The sequence below is a fragment of the Microcebus murinus genome, chromosome 2 (assembly GCF_040939455.1).
Source record: "Microcebus murinus isolate Inina chromosome 2, M.murinus_Inina_mat1.0, whole genome shotgun sequence".
Taxonomy (NCBI): domain Eukaryota; kingdom Metazoa; phylum Chordata; class Mammalia; order Primates; family Cheirogaleidae; genus Microcebus; species Microcebus murinus.
Window position 1 is genome coordinate 107,421,250 of NC_134105.1, and position 18,507 is coordinate 107,439,756.

The window sequence follows — 18,507 nt, forward strand, 5'->3', positions numbered from 1 at the left end:
TCTTCATTTCTTCATTTATGAAGTAATCATTTAGTAGGAGGTTGTTTAATTTCCATGTTTTTGTGTAGAAATGTGAGTTTCTGTTAGGGTTGATTTCTAGTTTTATTCCACTGCCATCTGAGAAGGTACATGGTATGATTTCTATTTTTTAACATTTCTTGAGATTTACTTTGTGTCCTAGGATATGGGCAATCTTAGAGAATGTCCCGTGAGCTGATGAGAAGAACGTATATTCAGTGGATTTTGGGTAGAATGTCCTGTAGATGTCAGTCAGACCCAATTGTTCCAGTGTTTTGCTTAAGTCCATTATTTCTTTATTAATTTTCTGTTTGGAGGATTTGTCTTTTGCCTTCAGTGGGGTGTTGAAATCTCCAGTGATTATGGAGTTGCTATTAATCCATTTGCTTAGATCTAGTAAGGTTTGCTTTATGAAACTGGGTGCACCTAAGTTGGGTGCATATATATTTAAAATTGTTATCTCTTCTTGTTGAAGTGTGCCCTTCACCATTATATAATGTTCCTCTTTGTCTTTCACTACTTTTGTTGGTTTAAAAACTAAATCATCTGCAATTAGAACTGCCACACCAGCCTTCTTTTGGCTTCCGCTTGCCTAGAATACTGATCTACACCCTTTTACTTTTAGTCTATATGCATCCTTGCAGGTTAGATGTGTTTCCTGAAGACAGCATATATTTGGCCTGTATTTTCTTATCCATTCAGCTAGCCTATATCTCTTGAGTGGAGAGTTTAAGCCATTCACATTTATTGAGAGAACTGATAGGTAAGGTAGATTACTGTTCATTCTGTTGGGTTGGATGTTGTTGCTTTGATTTCTCTCTTGAGCCATTGTATTATCTGGCATTTAATCTTTGGGATTTGGTTGTCTTTATATTCGTGAGCTTTTATTATGGTGTTCTGTGCGTAACACTGTTTTGAGTACTTCTTGTAGGGCTGGTCTTGTCTTGGTGAATTCTGTGAGACTTTTTTGTCTGAGAGTGTCTTTATTTCTCCTTCATATATGAAGCTTAGTTTTTCAGGGAATAAGATTCTAGGCTGGGCATTGTTTTGTTTCAGAAGAGTGAGAATGGGGTCCCAGTCTCTCCTTGCTTGTAAAGTCTCATTAGAGAAGTCTAGTGTTATTCGAATTGGCTTTTCCTTGTATGTGACTTGCTTCTTTCATCTTACAGCTCTTAGAAGGGCCTCTTTAGTTGATATTTTGGTCAGTCTGATGACTGCATGTCGTGACGTCTTCCTGTTTGCATTGAATCTCCCAGGGGTCCTCTGAGCTTCTTGAACTTGTATATCGAGATTTTGAGCAAGGCCTGGGAAATTTTCCTCTATTATATCTTCAAATAGCTTGTCCAACCCATGAGGGTTGTCTTCTTCCCCTTCTGGTAACCCTATGACCCTCACATTAGGTTTCTTCACATAATCCCACAGCTCTTGTAGGCTTTGCTCTTTTCTCGTTTCTCTGCTATATCTCTGTGACGGTTTTATTTAGTTGGAGGGTGTTATCTTCAATCTCTGTGATTCTTTCTTCTGTTTGATCTACCCTGTTCTTGAGACTTTCCACTGTATTTTGTAGTTCCTTGAATTGATTATTCATCTCTAGGATTTCAGTTAAACTTTTCTTCATTGTGTCTATTTCTTTAGTGAACTTTTGTTCTAGATCCTGGAGGCTTTTTGTGGTTTTTTGTGTTGGTTATTGAATTGTTGTTGCAGGTCGGTGAGTGTTCTTATGATCCACATATTAAATTCCTCTTCTGTCATTTTGGTTGCCTGATTTTGGTTGGTGTCTGTTTCTAGGGGGCTGGTGCTCCTCTTTGGGGGTGTGTTTTCCATTTGGTTCTTCATATTTCCTGAGTTCCTTCGCTGATTTCTTCCCATGTTGATCAGTTGTTGTTTCTTTCCTTTAGATTTTTGTTTGGGTGTTCACGTGCCTTGTTTAGTTTCTAAGCCATCAGGTGTGTCTGTGGGTGAGATTCGACCACTCCCGCTATAATGAGTCTGTGGGGGCTGTGAAAAGGCTATGCAGGATGCCATCCCTGTCAGTAGGTGGCGCTTGCTTGGAGGTACAGGCTATGCTGTTGTTTTTGTGTTCTGTTATCAGCTCTTGTTCTGGGCGGAGCTGGGTTGGGTAAGCCTGCCCTCAGGCACCACCAATGCCGTTAGTAGGGGTCAAAGTTCTGTTCTCTGCTTCCAGGAAAAGCTGTCAGGGCGGGGCTGGAATGGTCCTGCTCAGCCAGAAAGTCTGGGTGTGGGGGTGGGGCTGTCTGAGACCCGCAGTCTGGAGCGGGCCTCATTTCTTTCCACCCTCCCCAACTCCGCAGCTACTCCTGGGCCTCTGCCAGCAGGCCAGACCTCACGCCACCAGGCTTCCCCGGACTGTGATGCTGGCGGGGAGGTTCCCTGCGCAGGAACGCCACCTGGGCTGGGTGTACGGCCTCCTTTTGGGAGGAGGATTGCCCTCTAGGACGCTGATCTGCCCCTGAAGGCACACACACCCCAGTAGGCTGTTCACGTATATCCCTTCTGTGCCCCGGGCAGTGCTAGACCTCGGTGTATGGGATCTGGTCTGCAGGTCCGACCTCTGGGTCCCAGAGTTCAAACTGTATCCCCACCAGGGAGAGGAGTTCTGGTCCCAATTCGCCCACAGGAAGCCCAAGCTGGGTCTATGTCTCTCAGCCTCTGAGTTGGCACTGTTCTCCTGGGAACATGGTGCCAGCAGCACCTGGGAGGGCTGGCGGGTAGGGAGCTCACAGTCTGAGTTCCCCTTAGTCAGCTGTAGGGTCCCAAAAGGGAAGGTCCTGTTCCCTGGAGGAGCCTCTCGCTGGTGACTGTATTGTCTCTCTGGGCAGCCGCAGGTAGGGTAGGGGAGAAGAAATCAATATGGCGCCTGCCGCGTGGCTCGGGTCTGTGCACATGGAGGTGCTGGGAGGGAGTTGGGAGCCTGGTGCCACGCCGCTACAGGCTCACCACTAGCTGGCGGTGGTCGTCTCTGGGGTGGTGTCCACAGGTCTCTCCACCCACTGGGGAGCCCACCAGCAGTCCCAAATGCAGGGCAGGGGAAAGGTGACTTAGCCACCCACCCTTCCCCCTGGTCTCCGGGCTGCTCCGGCGGTCTCAGCTTCCAGTTCTCCTCCACAGCCTCCTCCCGTGGAATCTCCCTGGGTCTCAGATACCCCTCCTTCTGGCCCTCGTCCACTGAATGCTTGTCTTCTTGCTTCTTTTTTCTAATTTCTGCTAGAATCTGTCTTTTCTGCAGAGACACTCTGTCTGGTGGTGTTTCTCGTCCATCATCTTTATCCACCTCCTATATTGATTTTTATATACCACATTTTGTTAATCCACTCATGAATTGATGGACATTTGAGTTGATTTCACATCTTTGCAATTTGAATTGTGCTGCAATAAATATTTGAGTGCAGGTGTCTTTTTGATAAAATGGCTTATTTTCCTTTAGGTAGATACCCAGGAGTGGGATTGCTGGATCAAATGATAAGTCTACTTTTAGTTCTTCGAGAAATCGCCACACTGTTTTCCACAGAGGTTGTACTAATTTGCAGTCCCACCAACAGTGTATAAGTGTTTCTTTCTGCATCTATGCCAGAATCTATTGTTTTAGACTTTTAAATAAAAACCATTTTAACAGGTGTATGATGATATAACTCATTGTGGTTTTAATTTGCATTTTCCTCATGATTAGTGATATTGAGCATTTTTTATGTGTTTTTTGACCATTTGTCTATTTTCTTTTGAAAAACTCCTGTTCATGTCTTCTATCCATTTTTTAATGGGATCATTTTGTTTTCTTCTTGCTGACTTTTTTGTGTTCTTTATAGATTGTCATTAGCCCTTTATCAGATGTGTAGATTACAAATATTTTCTCCCATTCTGTAGGTTGTCTATTTGCTCTGTTGATTATTTCCTTAGCTGTGAAGAAGCTCCAAGTCACATTTATTTATTTTTGTTGCTGCTCTAATTGCCATTGAGGCCTTAGTCATAAATTCTTTGCCTACACTAATGTGTAGAAGAGTTTTTTCCTAAATTTTCTTCTAGAATTATTATGGTTTCATGCCTTACACATAAGTGTTTTATCCATCTGGAATTAATTTTTGTGAGTGTTTTTAGAAAAGGGTCCTGTTTCATTCTTCTGCATGTGGCTATCCAATATTCCCACCACCATATATTGAATGGGATTTCTTTTCCCCAGTGTGCATTGTTGTCTGCTTTGTCAAAGATCAATTGGCTGTATGTGGGTGGTTTTATAGCTGGGATTTCTGTTCTGTTGCATTGGTCTATGTCTCTATTTTTGTGTCAATATCATGCTGTTTTGGTTACTATAACCTTGTAGTATAGTTTGAAGTCTGATAATGTGATGCCTCTGGCTTTGTTCTTTTTGCTTAGGATTGCTTTTGCTATTCAGGCTCTTTTCTAGTTCCAAACAAAGTGTAAGATTATTTTTTATTATACAGACAAACAAACAGGCAAATCACATATGGTGGCTTCTTGTCTGCCTAGCCAGAGCTTTGCTAATTTTGAAATTGTTTAGAAACTTCTGTTGGCATCCCACAGTCATCATCTAGTCTGCTAAATGTATATCTCTTAACATTTTCTAACTCAGATTAATATAATATCATTTCTAATACTAGATTAGCAGGCAATCTGGAATCTCCCTTTTGGGGGTCTTACATTTCCCTTTCATTTTTCTAAGAATCACTGTAACTTAAGCATTACAAAAGGGGTAATGATGTTGTCATAAACATCTAATTAGGGAGAGTCTAGAATTTAATTAATCTAATTTTGATTTTTCTTTCTGTTTCCCTTTGAGGACACCTGGTATAAACTGAGAAGATACTGGTCCTCTGCTAATTTCACTGTGGCAGACTCCATTTTCAAAAGATGCATATACATCTCTCATTCTACATGCTCTTCTTACAGTTTGTCATTCCCTCATTAAGAGGGGAAGTCTTTACTCCCTTGTCTTGAAACTGGGTGGGTCTTTGTTACTGATTGACAATAGTATGAGAAAGTCCAGGCCATACTAAAAGACTGTGTGTAGGTATTTCAGTCCAGGTCCAATTCCAACTGACTGGTATATAAGTAAATAAACTCCAGCCACTCCTGACCAAAACTACAGGAGAGGCACTGTGTGAGTCTAACTGAGTTAGACTGTGAGCCTAACTGAGACCAGTCACCAGTCACCCCTAGAGAGTTAATGACAAATGATTGTTTCTACTTTATGCCACTATGTTTGGGATAGTTTGTCATGAAGCAATAGATGACGGAAACATCTGGGTTTCAGTACAAACAATTATGGACATATACAACTATAGTTACACACCTGGACAATTAATTCTACCTACTCAGTGCTAGTTCAAGGTAAAGGCAGCAAGCATGGACCCCAGGGACATGGCCCCTCCTAGTGGTCAGTCCTGTCAGTTGTTTATGCAGTCAGACCTTGAGAAACCCACCGACCAGTAGTCAGAGATTGTTTGGCCATTAACCTCCTAACAGATCTCTAACTTTCATTTTCTGGTTATTTGTAAACACAGAATTCTGCTAGATTTTATTTCTTAACCCTTGAAACATGAAAAGACACTCTCTTTACTGGAAAATAAGGTTGCTATATATCCATCTCTAAGATGGCCTCTTAATTTTTTGACAGGGAGCTTGGATTGTTGCAGTACATTTTTCTCTATCCTTTTTTTTTGTGTTCATAGAGCTATCCTAATTGTCTCTGCTGAAAGGGGCTTTGTGTACACTTCTCATTTGGGGGAGGGAGCCTCTTTCTGCCTCAGTGCTGATTTGGGTGACAATTTGGTCCCTCTCATTAGAGCAGAGAAAGAAAACTACATGTTTATTCAACAAGGTGGTGGAAAATGCAGGACTATTCAATCATAATTACACCCCTAAAACACTGCAGGTTATAATACCTGTGAAGATACTACTTAGTTGCAAATAATAAGGAAAAAAAGTGGGAAGTTAATTTTATCAATGATATTTAATTGAAAATTTTCAATTTTCCTAAGAAACTCTAGGTTTGGGTAGTCTTTTCTTTTCTTTTTAATTTTCTTATTTCGTGAAATTATGGGACACAAAAATTTTGGTTACATGTTATGACTTTGCCACATGTATTTTCTTTTCTTATATCTCCAAAACTTATATAGAGATAAGAGCAAATGTTATTAACATTCTTATATTTGCTATAAACTTTTTAATTTTCTAAATTTAAAAGTTACCACAAATGTAGAGAAGGAAGAATAGGAAATACAAACAAATAAAAAAAATGAGTGTATGGGGCATTTTTCAAGTTTATCAAGGTATAAATGCAGGCACTTCATTTTTTTTTTGCCAAGTGTGGAAAAATTAACCTTGAGGAGAATTGGCAGGATTTCACCATGAGATAGATATGAAAGATAAAACTAAAATAAAATACTTAGGATTAGGGAAGGGAAACCAGTGACAAGATAACCCCAGACTAACCTCATGAAGCCTAGTGTGTTTAACCATTTGTCTACTGGTCCCTTAGGAGGAAATCCTGGTGGGTTTTGGGGCACTAACAATGGTCTCCTAGACATTTAGAGAGGTTTCTATTGTCTACAGAGTTTTGATCTCCCATTTCTGAATCTTTCAGGACAAAAGCTATAGCTAGAATTGACTTTTTTAGTTCAGGGAAGGAAAAAAAAAAAAACCCTTGTAATATGGAGCAAGGTTCTTAGCTACAGGGAGAGCTGCATAGTTTCCTGGAATCCAAGAGAATGCTCATAGCTAAAGCTCACTTGGGCTTTGTAACCATGGTTTTCCAAGGCTGCACTGTATAAAAATAGAATATTTATTTAAAAAATAAAGCATGACAAATAAGCTACCACTATTTCTACTTGCAGTGAAAGCTGTCTCAAGACTCCCAAAGCACAAGTCTATATAATCTGATAAACGTGCCCCACACTTAACGAGGTCCCGTGGGTCGTGCTGTCTGCCTCCTCCTGGTCCCAGGCTCACTCTCTAGGGTGCTCAGGGAATGGCACCCAGAAAGCCTGAAAGCCGCTCCTCAGAGAGACTTTCTTGGCATCAAAAGCTCCTCTTCCATCTGGAGGGAATATCTAGTACCCAAAAAGTCTTCTGTAACTTTCCTTTTACTTCCTTCCTTGGACTGGCCCTATGGCAGATTGAATGACCACATTCAGATGCCTTTTCTTCATGGCCTTGATCCATGAATACTTGTGATCAATGGGCCACATCTCTGACTTCTATCTCCATTTTTCTGTTGAGCCACAGATTTGCAGGGAGAGAAGTAAGTGTGATTTGGAAAAAAGACTACAATGGTTAGCAGAGGGAGCCATGAGAGGAATAAAATACATGTATGGGTTTTATTGTTGTTAAGGGGCAAATTATATTAAGCTGGAAAGGATCCTGGTGTCTATGAAAATTTGGTTTTGTTCCTTGATTTATTACTTTCAAATATATCTCCTGTTAATCTTAAGGAATCAGGATTTTCCAGGATTAAAGAGTATCTCAAATAAGATGGTTAAAAAAAACCAAAAAAAACTCGAGGCTCTGCCACTTGTCAGCTGTGCTCCCTTGTCTATATTCTCATCTTCAGACAATTCATAGTCTACAGAGACACGACTTATAAAGCTTCATAAAAAATGTTTACAGTTACTTACCATGCTACACACATCACGAACAACTTTCTCTGTCAAGAAATGGTCTCGGGCGTCTAACACAAAATTTATTTTTTGCAACCCCATCTGATTTCTTTTCATATCATGCTCTGAGGAGTTGAAATACAAATGCGCACCAATCCTTTATAAATACTTTTTTTGTAGATTTTCTTTATGAAAAGTGGTATATTTCTGAAAAGTAGATAAAATACTTTGCTTAATTTTAAAAGCACTAAACAAGCTCACCTTTGAATTTTACCCAATAGTAAATCATTTTGTAATGGGGCTCATTTGCTTTCTGTCCAGCGAAATGTACTTTTGTGGCAACTCCATCATTCTGTTACTGAATTTATTTTTGAGCAACTAGCCTATTACATAATTAGATCTTGGTTATAATAGGGTAAAATTTACTGGAAAAGTTGCACTACCAGTGTATTTTCCAATTACAGGTTACCAATGTATGCTTTCTTCCATTGTTATAATGTTATAATTCCAGTGTTAAAATTTAGCCTGATTATTTAGTTGTTTGTTGCTGTCACAGACATAGACATCAGGGAAAAGCAGAAAAAGGTTAAAAACATTTATGCTTTCTTCTTTGAAGAAAATCTCACTATAGTGCCCCAGTACTCTGCCTCCTGATGGGCAGTTTGTGTGATGGGGCAATGACTTGTAATGATGCTACCAGCAGATATCTGTGCCCTACATTTGGAGTGATTGCCCTAGTATCATAAAAAGAAGGAATGCATGGTCCTTATCTAGCTGTGGAGGGGACAGCTTTACTGTGTATTCTTGTGTAGTTTGAGGAATAATGGACATAGTGTCATAAGACATGGTTTTGTCCAGTCTTGGTTTAGTCCTTTGACGCTTATCTATGAGTAATTCCCTAACCAGAGCTGATCCTCAGTTTCTGATTTGAAGAGAAACAGTAGTCTTTGTCCTCCCTGCTCCATTAGAAATTAAATAATATATGCGAATATGTTTTCTAGTCACAAATGCACTGTAATGTGCTCACAATACAAAAAAAGCCAGAAAACAACTCTATACTACCTACATGTGCAAGGATATAGAGACCTCAGAGAGAGAGAGAGAGAGAGTAAGGAGGAAAAAAATTTTCTAGAGGACATGGGCTTTGTTTGACTTTGAAAAATGAGTGGTATCTAGGGAAAAAGAATGTAGAACAGAGTCGAGAGGAGCAGATTCCTCAAAGAGAAAAGACTGGAGTGAGAATGCAGTGTGGAAGTGACAGTAACAGGAGCTCTACCCAAACCCTAGAAGCTCAAAAATTAGTACGGATCTGCAGAGCCTAGAGTTTTTTCATGATATCACTGAACTTGAATGTATTCAATATTTTTAAAAATTTTAATATAAGTATTACATTGAATAGTATAAAATTTTTCTATCAATAATTTTATGATGTTATCATCACTATAGAGATGAGAAAACTGGTCTTAGAGATGTTAAGTCCTTGCCTGAGATAAGTTAGCACATGATATTAATAGAACTAGGAAATGAGTTCACAACTTTTGGCTGTGAAAGCCATATACTTTTCTCTTACTGAGAAAAGAATATTTCTCCCCTGTCTACTCCTAAAAGAAACAAGTATGAATATAAATATAAGTAGAGACCTAAGGTAGATTAACAAAAAGAATTTGCCCAGCCTACCATTTGACAGAAATTAGACATCTATCTTATGTTGCTTACATATTTTTTCTTTCTTAGATACCATTTATGATTTAATGAAGAAAGAGAATTACACTTTGGTGAGTGAGTTTATTTTTCAAGGTTTCTCCAGCTTCCATGAGCACCAGCACACCCTTTTTGTTGTGTTCCTTGCATTGTACCTATTCACCCTGGCAGGCAATATCATCATTGTGACCATCATTGGCCTTGATCGCCACCTCCACACCCCCATGTACTTCTTCCTCAGCATGCTGTCAGTTTCAGAGACTGTGTACACACTTGTCATTATACCAAGGATGCTATTTGACCTCTTAGGCCTGAGTCGGCCAATTTCCTGGGCAGGCTGTGCCACTCAGATGTTCTTCTTCATTACTTTGGCCATCAACAACTGCTTCCTGCTCACAGCAATGGGGTATGACCGCTATGTAGCTATTTGCAACCCCTTGAGGTACTCGGTCATCATGAGCAGGAGGCTGTGCATCCAGCTGGTGTGGGGGGCCTGCAGCATTGGCCTGACTGTGGCGATGACCCAGGTGTCTGCTGTGTTCAGGCTGCCCTTCTGTACCACAAAGGTGGCCCACTTCTTCTGTGACATCCGACCTGTGATGAAGCTCTCCTGCATTGACACCACTGTCAATGAGATCCTGACTTTGGTCATCAGTGTGCTGGTGATCCTGATTCCCATGGGCTTGGTTTTCATCTCCTACATCCTCATCATCTCCACCATTCTCAGGATGGCCTCTGCTGAGGGCAGGAAGAAGGCCTTTGCCACCTGTGCTTCTCATATCACCGTGGTCATTGTCCACTATGGCTGTGCCTCCATCGCCTACCTCAAGCCCAAGTCAGAGAACACTAGGGATCAGGACCAGTTGATCTCTGTGACCTACACTGTCATCACCCCCCTTCTGAACCCTGTGGTGTATACCCTGAGGAACAAAGAGGTAAAAAACGCTCTGTGCAGGGCTATAGGCCGAAAACTCTCCTGACAGGTTGGGCCTATTTCAAATAGGGTCTTAGAAGAATTTCTAGACAGAGAAAAGTGGAGGAGCACCCACAGTCACTAGAGTTAAAATTCTGGAGCCTAAAATAAGCAGTGGTTGAATGAGAGGAGGAGAGAGCAGAGGGACAACAAATTCAGCCACTTGAGAATGGGAGAAAGTTCGCCAAAGTACAAACAAGCCTACATCTCACAAGAGAACAGGCAGAGTGTGGAGTACAAATATAGAAGAAAGAACTCAGGGGCGTTGGGAAGGAGATGGGCAGTTTGGGCAGCCTGGAACAGAGTAAGATCAGGAAAGCAGACAATGAATGAATGAGGGGAGGCTGCTCTAGGGCAAGGCTAAAGTTTTACATATATTCTATAACACCTTTTTTGGGATATGGTGTTTCTGCCTATCCATTCAGAGCCACATAGATTTAACACCTAACTGAAGTCATTCCTTTATGGACAATTCAAGGTTGTTTGCATCTTAGACACAATAAATAAAAGGGATATTAGAGATAATAGCATTTATAAAATTTAGCTGTCCTTGAAGTCTGGGTAATATTCGTATAAGTTTCAGGTTGACCATATGGGAAAATAGATATATCTAAGTTTTCAGGATTATGCAAAAGGAATATTTTTGCAAAGGGATTAAAAATCCCTTGATGATCTAGTTAAAGAAAGTACTAGCACCAAACAATCATATCAGTGTTTATATTACAAGAACATACAACGGTTGTTGGTAATATTCTATTTGAGTGTCTGAACCCAGGAAAAAGAAGCTGGGATTGCCTTTAGAGATCCTTGCAGAATGGATTGCAGCAGTGAAGTAATGGGAATCAGAGAGGGACTCTATAGCAAGGATTAGTGGAGTGAGAGGATTTCGACGAATAAGGAGGAGGTAGCCTTCTGGTCACTCAGTGACTCCACAAAAGAAAAAGACTCGCCGAACCATTGATCCTAACCTCTCAGATCCTCTAGGATCGGAATAAATACATCATCCTTCACTGGTCGTCTCCACTGCCTGCAACTCCCTTTCCCTACAGTCTCATCCATCTCTGCACAGCCCGCAGTTCCACGATACCCAGTGGCTTAGGCATTTCCTAAGTGGCTTGCTCTCATGCCTTTCTACAGCTGGTTGGCACTTAATGGTAACCCCGTTCTGCCAGACTCACTGCCCACTCCCACGGTTCTCTCCCACTCATTTTGCAACGCTGACCCGAAGCATCCTTTTTTATGAATCGTCTAGAGAGATACCCATGAAGGAAAAAAATCAGTCCTTTTACTACCTCACACTCCACCCTCCAAACTCACACGTTGATATATATGACCATAGTGAACATTTCCCACGATATTATTATGGATAAAGACACAAAATGGGCTGTGAGTGGTGTTGTAACTAGGCGAAGTCTTACCAAGGTAGACAGTTACATCCACTGTTTAACGTTTCTCTTGACCCAAGTGATGAATTTTTCACAGGCCACATTCTCCTTTGTGTTCATTTTAATAGTTAGGGGTGTGTCCAGATATTTTAATTTCTCGAAATAGCCCATTATGGTTCAGTCTTACATAGATTCAAGTGCATTTTGGGAGAAATTTATGATGAAATGCGTTATAACCCAAAGCGAAATTACCTCGTATTTGCCAATGGTCACTTTTACTTTTTACTCAGTAAAATAAAAACACTTAATCTTTTATTTTAGACTGTAGCCTCAAAAATGCTGCTGTGTCCCTTAAACCTTTTCAGTTATATATAAGCTATACTTGAAAACTTAGCCACTTAAAATGTTAGGTAGCAGTTTTTAGAGATCAGGAGAATGAAGTGGATGGGCAGGTGGGAGGGGGAGGAGGGGCTGGGCAAATCCACACCTAACAGGTGCAGTGAGTGCAGTCTGGGGGATGGACACACTTTTCGGGCAGTGCAAAGGCAGTTTCTTAATATATAACCAAAGCATCTTTGTGCCCCTGTAAAACTCTGAAATTAAAAAAAAAATTAGAAAAGAAAGAATAAAGTGGAAAGAACATAAAACTGAAAGAAAAAGACTCCATTTTAAGTCCTGGCTCTACATTTTATTCACCGTATATATTTGGATGAATTATTTAATTTTTCTTATATCCAAAGTTTCTTGGCAAACACATGAGATAATAAGTATAAAAATCCTTTGGAAATGACAAAACACAGACGAATATTTTTTATTCTTATTGGAGTAAGAAAATAGCTACCCTCCTCATAAACTGAATCTTTCCTTATCTACAAAATGGGTTTAACAATCCTTGTTCTCCTTTTTTTCTCTTGGACTGTTGTAAGAATCAACAGAATAAACATATTAGAAATTGTTGTGATAACTATGGGGAGTGTTAAGAAATATGATGTATTATAATCATTATCATAATTATCATTACCTAACGTAATCCCTATGCGCTTACCTTTTCAATTTTTCCTGGTCATTTTACATTATTTACTAATTAATATTTGACTTCTAACTTCCTCTCGTATACTCTTAAGTTCTAATTGCTATTGCATCTTTCATTATGTCTCCAGTTCATATTGCTTTCGTCCCTTATAAAAGAATATTTCCAAAACTTTGCATTATTATCTTTTGTTAGCAATTCTGGCAGTTCATGCCTATCCTTCCCCTCCAAATTGAGAACATTCTTTCCTTTTATTTCCAGTTCATGAATTTTAAACTCTGTAACATGACACGTGGCCCCCAATACAAAAGTCAGGTTATTACATAATCGAGTAGGTATGATACATCTGTATACACACAGATACAAACTAAAATGCAATATTCACAAAACAGTACTTAGCCTTACCACATGCAATGTATTCTGATGTTTTCCAGTCTAGTCTATTCTGTTCTATTCTATTTCATTTTATTTAAATGATGTTATTTAATAGAAGTGCATCTACATTTTGATCGAATGCTCAATGGTTGAGAGTTAAAATCTGTATTCAACGGAAGTCAATGCTGAAGCCCAGTATCAGCAGATTGCATTTCTGGGATACTAAAATAAAATCAGAATCTTGTTTAAAAACATTGGAATTTAATTATAAAACATTTAGGTAATTGTATTTACACTTTGACATTTTAGAGGAGGTACATTTAGTCTCCATTATCAACTTCTAGATAGTTCCAGCAGTCACTGAAATACATATTCATGCTACTAATTAGATGCTCCTTTTTCAAATGGGAAACAGTTGGTGCAGCCATAAAATATCTTGGGGGAAATTCCTCATTCTTCTCTAATGTTTTCTTCTTTTCTTCGTATTCCTTATTAGATATGGGTTAGAGATCATTTATCCTGGATATTGCCCTATATTATTTTGGTGGAAAATTGAAATCCTGCTGTAAATTCATCTATAAAAGTTGTGAAGATTCATGGCTTAAATGGAATTAAGAAGCTAAAAATTAACACAGTGCTTAAAAGTTGTCTAATATTACCAAACAATTTTATAAATATTTATTAGTTTTATAAGAATATAATGATCTTTCTAAAGCTGTCTAATAACTAACACATTATCTCTTAATATTTATATAACATTAATTTATTTTTCTGTTTATTTAATAATAAAACTGTTTAAGTTTGTCCAGAAAATTAACAACTCTTAAAATTATCATAAACTATTCTTGCATATTATTCTTTTAATAACAAATATACTGTACATTTCAATTGACTGATAAAATTTCAACATATAAAGCCCACAAAACTAATTCAGTCTAAGTCACAGATAGAATGACTAAACTTTATTTGAAAATGAATATCCAAATTTAAAAAAAAATCCAAATGACTTGCTTTATTCAAATTACTGATGCTATTTGACAGATTAGAGCTAATAAGCTATGCTATCATGTGATCACTGTTTATCTACAAATTTAAGGATGCCAAAAAATGGCATAGAAGAAGGCTTTCAGCCATTGACTTTAAAAACCAAAATCAAAGTTGCAACAAAATAGCAAATTTTGGGTAAATATCAAAAGCAAATTAAACTTCAATGTATTTCTAGTGTGACCCACCAACCTCAGGGAAAATATGGGGAGATACGGATGGGGTAAGAGAATGTTACATGTGTGAGTAATTCACTGAGTTGGTTGAAAAGATAAGCAAGCATTCAAGAAGGTAACCTCTTCTTTTTCCTTTTTTGTTCTAAAATGGTGGCATATTAATCAGCATTTTTCTGATTCAAAAGCAATACATGCTCTGAGAAAAAAATTCAGAAAACTATAAGGAAGAAAACAAAACCTCTGTTTTTAGATGTTGACTTATGGCACAACGAGTACATATATCATTACTCCTCTCCTCACTTCCTAACTTTATCCCTAAAAAACCCTAGAAGTGATAGGAAAGATTTTTTAAGTAGGATAATAGCCAGTGCTCAAAAACAAAAATGGAATTCTTAGTGGACCAGAAACTATGAAGCATGAAAAAAACTCAAAACAAATGCAATTAGCTAGGTAAGCTATTAATATCTCAGAAGTATATGAGAATTAAAAGGAGAGTCCAGTCACAAAAGCTGGGAGCAACACAAAAGTTACTTCATACCCTGTGTTGAAGAGGTGGGGAATAAGAAAAATTTAAAACTCCAGGGGAAATTAACCGGGGATATTAACCCAGAAAAAGTGATCTTCCCCATCAATCTCATTCTCAGACAGTCAGTAGCAGAACAGTGTTGGTGGTTTCCAGTTAAGAGTTATGCTTGGAGAGAGAGGCATGGCAGGGACAGAAGAGTCTGACAATAACAAAGATCAGGGGGGACAAATAAAATGACACAAATATAGGAGAAAACAACTAGATACTAGAGGTATTAAACTAAAAGGCATTCATAATTTATTTTTATAAAAGTATTTATTTTAAGAAAATTAAACTCGAATCTCCTATTCAGTATAAAGCTACACATACTGGGTAGCACTAGTCATTATTTAAAACAAACCAATAAAAGTTATAGGAATTATATTAAATATAGTTTAAGGGTAGAGAGAATTCTGATTAAGCACAGATTTTACACACACCTATTTGCATCTTGTACCTAAAACCCTACTAAATTTGAATTAAGAAGGAAAATAGACTCACTTCCATAGAAAAGAAGAATAGGAGATGACAGTGAATGAGAGCTCAACCAAATTTTGGAATCTGGAAAGCAAATTAATAAGTCGTTATTGACTCAGCACATAGGAGAATGCTGATTTAAACCAAGTTATCATGTAGAATACCAGAAGTTTCCAAGAGATAGAAGTAGTAACTCTGAACATAGGAGTGTACAGTTAGTCTTACAAAATAGAGCTGCTTGAAAGTTTTTAAGATACTACACAGTCAGAACCTCAGTTCCACTTGAGCAAAAGGCTGGAAGGTTACTTTCTGGAGAGATTTGCAGGGATGAAGTGTGACACGGAGTTATTATAATTTTTTAAAAAGATGAAGAAGAGGTAAAAGGATATTAGCAAACCCTACAGGAAACTGACAATAAGAGTTATAGCTTGCAATTAGAAAACTAAAGGATTTTCCTCTTTGGGAGTTAGCATTTCAAAAGTAAATGCATATAAATCTGGACAGTTCGATGTCCTATTTGGAAAAAGTAAGTTACCCTAATAAAACTAGCTTTACTGCACTACCTGGCCTTATCGCTATAGTAAATAAAGCCCACCAGTTCACATGCCCATCCTACTATATACACATATACAAGCACACAGAGTTTCATAATGCCTTGTGATGTGTCACTCTTAGTTATGAATGGACTTACAAGGATCAACAAGAATTTGAAGAAAGACCCTAACATGAACAGATGTCAACATAACAAACAAATAACAAAGAAACACAGAAGAATCAGAAACAGTGCAGGGAGTAAATGACAGTCTTTTAAAAATATGTATTTAACATTTTCACAAGGATAAGACAAAATAATGCTGAAATAAAAGCAGAGTACTATATATAAAAGCCAAGTTCTGAGAAGCAAAAAGAAATTTTACAAATGTAAAACTATATTAGTAGAGACAGTATGAGGGGAAGATGACAGAGTAGGTGGTACCAGGAATCTGTATTCCCACCTAGAAAACAACTGTCCTGGCAGAATCTGTTTGATGTAACTATTTTGGAACTCTGAGGTCTACTAAAGGGTTGAAACTCTCAGGGGAAGGCATGGACTGTAAACAGTTAATGTGGATCAATTTAACCTCTTGCCCCATTCTCCACCACAGCCACCTGGGAGACAGTTGTGCATGTGTGTCTGGAGCAACCTACATATAACTTGCAAGAGCCAAGGTGATCCTGTCCTTCAAATATCATGGATTCATGCTCTGATCACTGATTGCTATTTCTGATCATGGACATGCTAACAAAGAAGTAAGGGTTGTTACATCTCCCCAGTGTTGTTGCAAGCCACCCCATCTCCAGCTGATGTGACTTCCACAGGATTTAAAGGGTCAGAAATCCTTCTTCCCTTTCATTTTTCTCTTGTTCCTCTTTTGGGAGCCAGACATTAAATACTAGTGCAATCAAAAGCATCTGCATATACAGGGAAGATTAGAAAGTGAGAAGGCACAAGCAAATGGAAAGATATTCTGTGTTCATGAATTGAAATAATAAATATTGTTAAATGTCCATACTACCAAAAGTATTCTACAGTTTCAAGGCAATCTCTATCAAAATTTCAATGACATTCTTCAAAAAAATAGAAAAAAAAATTCTAAAATTTGTATGGAACCAAAAAATATCTGCATATCCAAAATGATTTTGAGCAAAAAAAAGCTAGAGGTATCACACTACCTGACTTCAAATATACTGCAAAGCTATAGTGACCAAAACAGCATAGTAATAGCATAAAAAGACACATAGATTAATGGAACAGAATAGAGATCCCAGAACTAAATCTATGTATTTATATTCAAATGATTTTTGACAAAGTTTGTAAAGGCACACAATGGGGAAAGGACAGTCTCTTCATTAAATGGTGTTGGGAAAACTAGATATTCACATTCAGAAGAATGAAATTGGACCCCTATATCTTACTATCCACAAAAAAATCAACTCAAAATAGATTAAAAACTTAAATGTAAGACCAAAAACTATGCAATTGCTAAAATAAAACAGGGGAAAAGCTCCATGACATTGGTGTGGCCAATTTTTGGATAAGACCTCAAAACCATGGGCAACAAAAGCAAATAGACAAATGGGATAACATCAAATGTAAAAGCTTCTGCACATCAAATGAAACAAATAGTGAAGAAAGAACCTACAGAATGAGAGGACATGTTTGCAAATTGTACATCTGATCAAGGGTTACTCTCCAAAATACATAGGGAACTCAAACAAGGCAATAACAAAAAACAAACTAAATAATTAAAAGAAATTAAAAGTAAGTAAATAAATAAAAAATGGCAAAAGACCTAAATAGACATTGAAAGAATACATACAAGTGGCCAACAGGAATATGAAAAAAATGTTCATCATCAGTAATCATCAGGAAAATGCAAATCAAAACTACAATGAGATATCATCTCACTCTATTTAGAATGGCTACTATTAAACTGACAAAAAATAACAAGTGCAGGCTAGGATATGGAGAAAGGGAACCCTCACACATTGTTGGTGTGAATGTAAATTAGTCTGTATAGTCAGTATAGAAAGTAGTATGGAGGGTCCTCAAAAAATTAAAAGGCCTTCTGACCTTTAGCGGAAGCACTCTTAAGGATAGTGGAGATGATGAGGACATAGGAGAGTAAGACCAGTCCCATGGGTTGAAGAAGGACACAGATACTGGCAACAAAGTTGATGTTCTTATTGACAGTGGTGTCTGTGCAGGCCATGTTCAGCAGGGATCTCATGTCATAGAAGAAGTAGGAGATGACAAAGGCAGCACAGAACAGAAGGCCAAACGCAGATGTTAACTGGACAATCGCCATGCCCTGGTCAATTCCTAGTGACCCAGATGCCAACTGGACACAGGCCTTCTTACCCATGATGACTGAATACTGTAGGGGGTTGCAGATGGCCACACAACAATCATACCTCATGGCTGTGAGCGGGAAGTAGTTGATGACAAAGTGAGATAAAAGAAGAGTTAAGTGGCACAGCCTTAGGTGGCAATGGGCTGATGATGATTCATAGGCCCACAAAGCATACAGGGAATGATGGCCACAGTGTAGCAGGTCTCAGAGATGGATAATATGCTCAGGAAGAAGTACA

At 38.4% G+C, this 18,507-nt stretch overlaps 1 protein-coding gene and 1 pseudogene across 1 annotated transcript; one reads left to right on the forward strand and one right to left on the reverse strand.

Moving 5' to 3' along the window:
- Window positions 1-9,400: 9,400 nt before the first annotated feature.
- On the forward strand, window positions 9,401-10,330 carry LOC105864471 (olfactory receptor 10J1-like). The gene has a single exon (XM_012752355.2). The coding sequence runs from the start codon at window positions 9,401-9,403 to the stop codon at window positions 10,328-10,330; it is 930 nt and encodes a 309-aa protein (XP_012607809.2).
- Window positions 10,331-17,972: 7,642 nt separating this feature from the next.
- LOC105864448 (olfactory receptor 10J3-like) lies at window positions 17,973-18,442 on the reverse strand (annotated as a pseudogene).
- Between the last annotated feature and the right edge of the window lie 65 nt (window positions 18,443-18,507).

Excerpts from the sequence above, each read along its gene's own strand:
- LOC105864471 (XM_012752355.2), top strand. The coding sequence starts at position 9,401 with ATGAAGAAAGAGAATTACACTTTGGTGAGTGAGTTTATTTTTCAAGGT.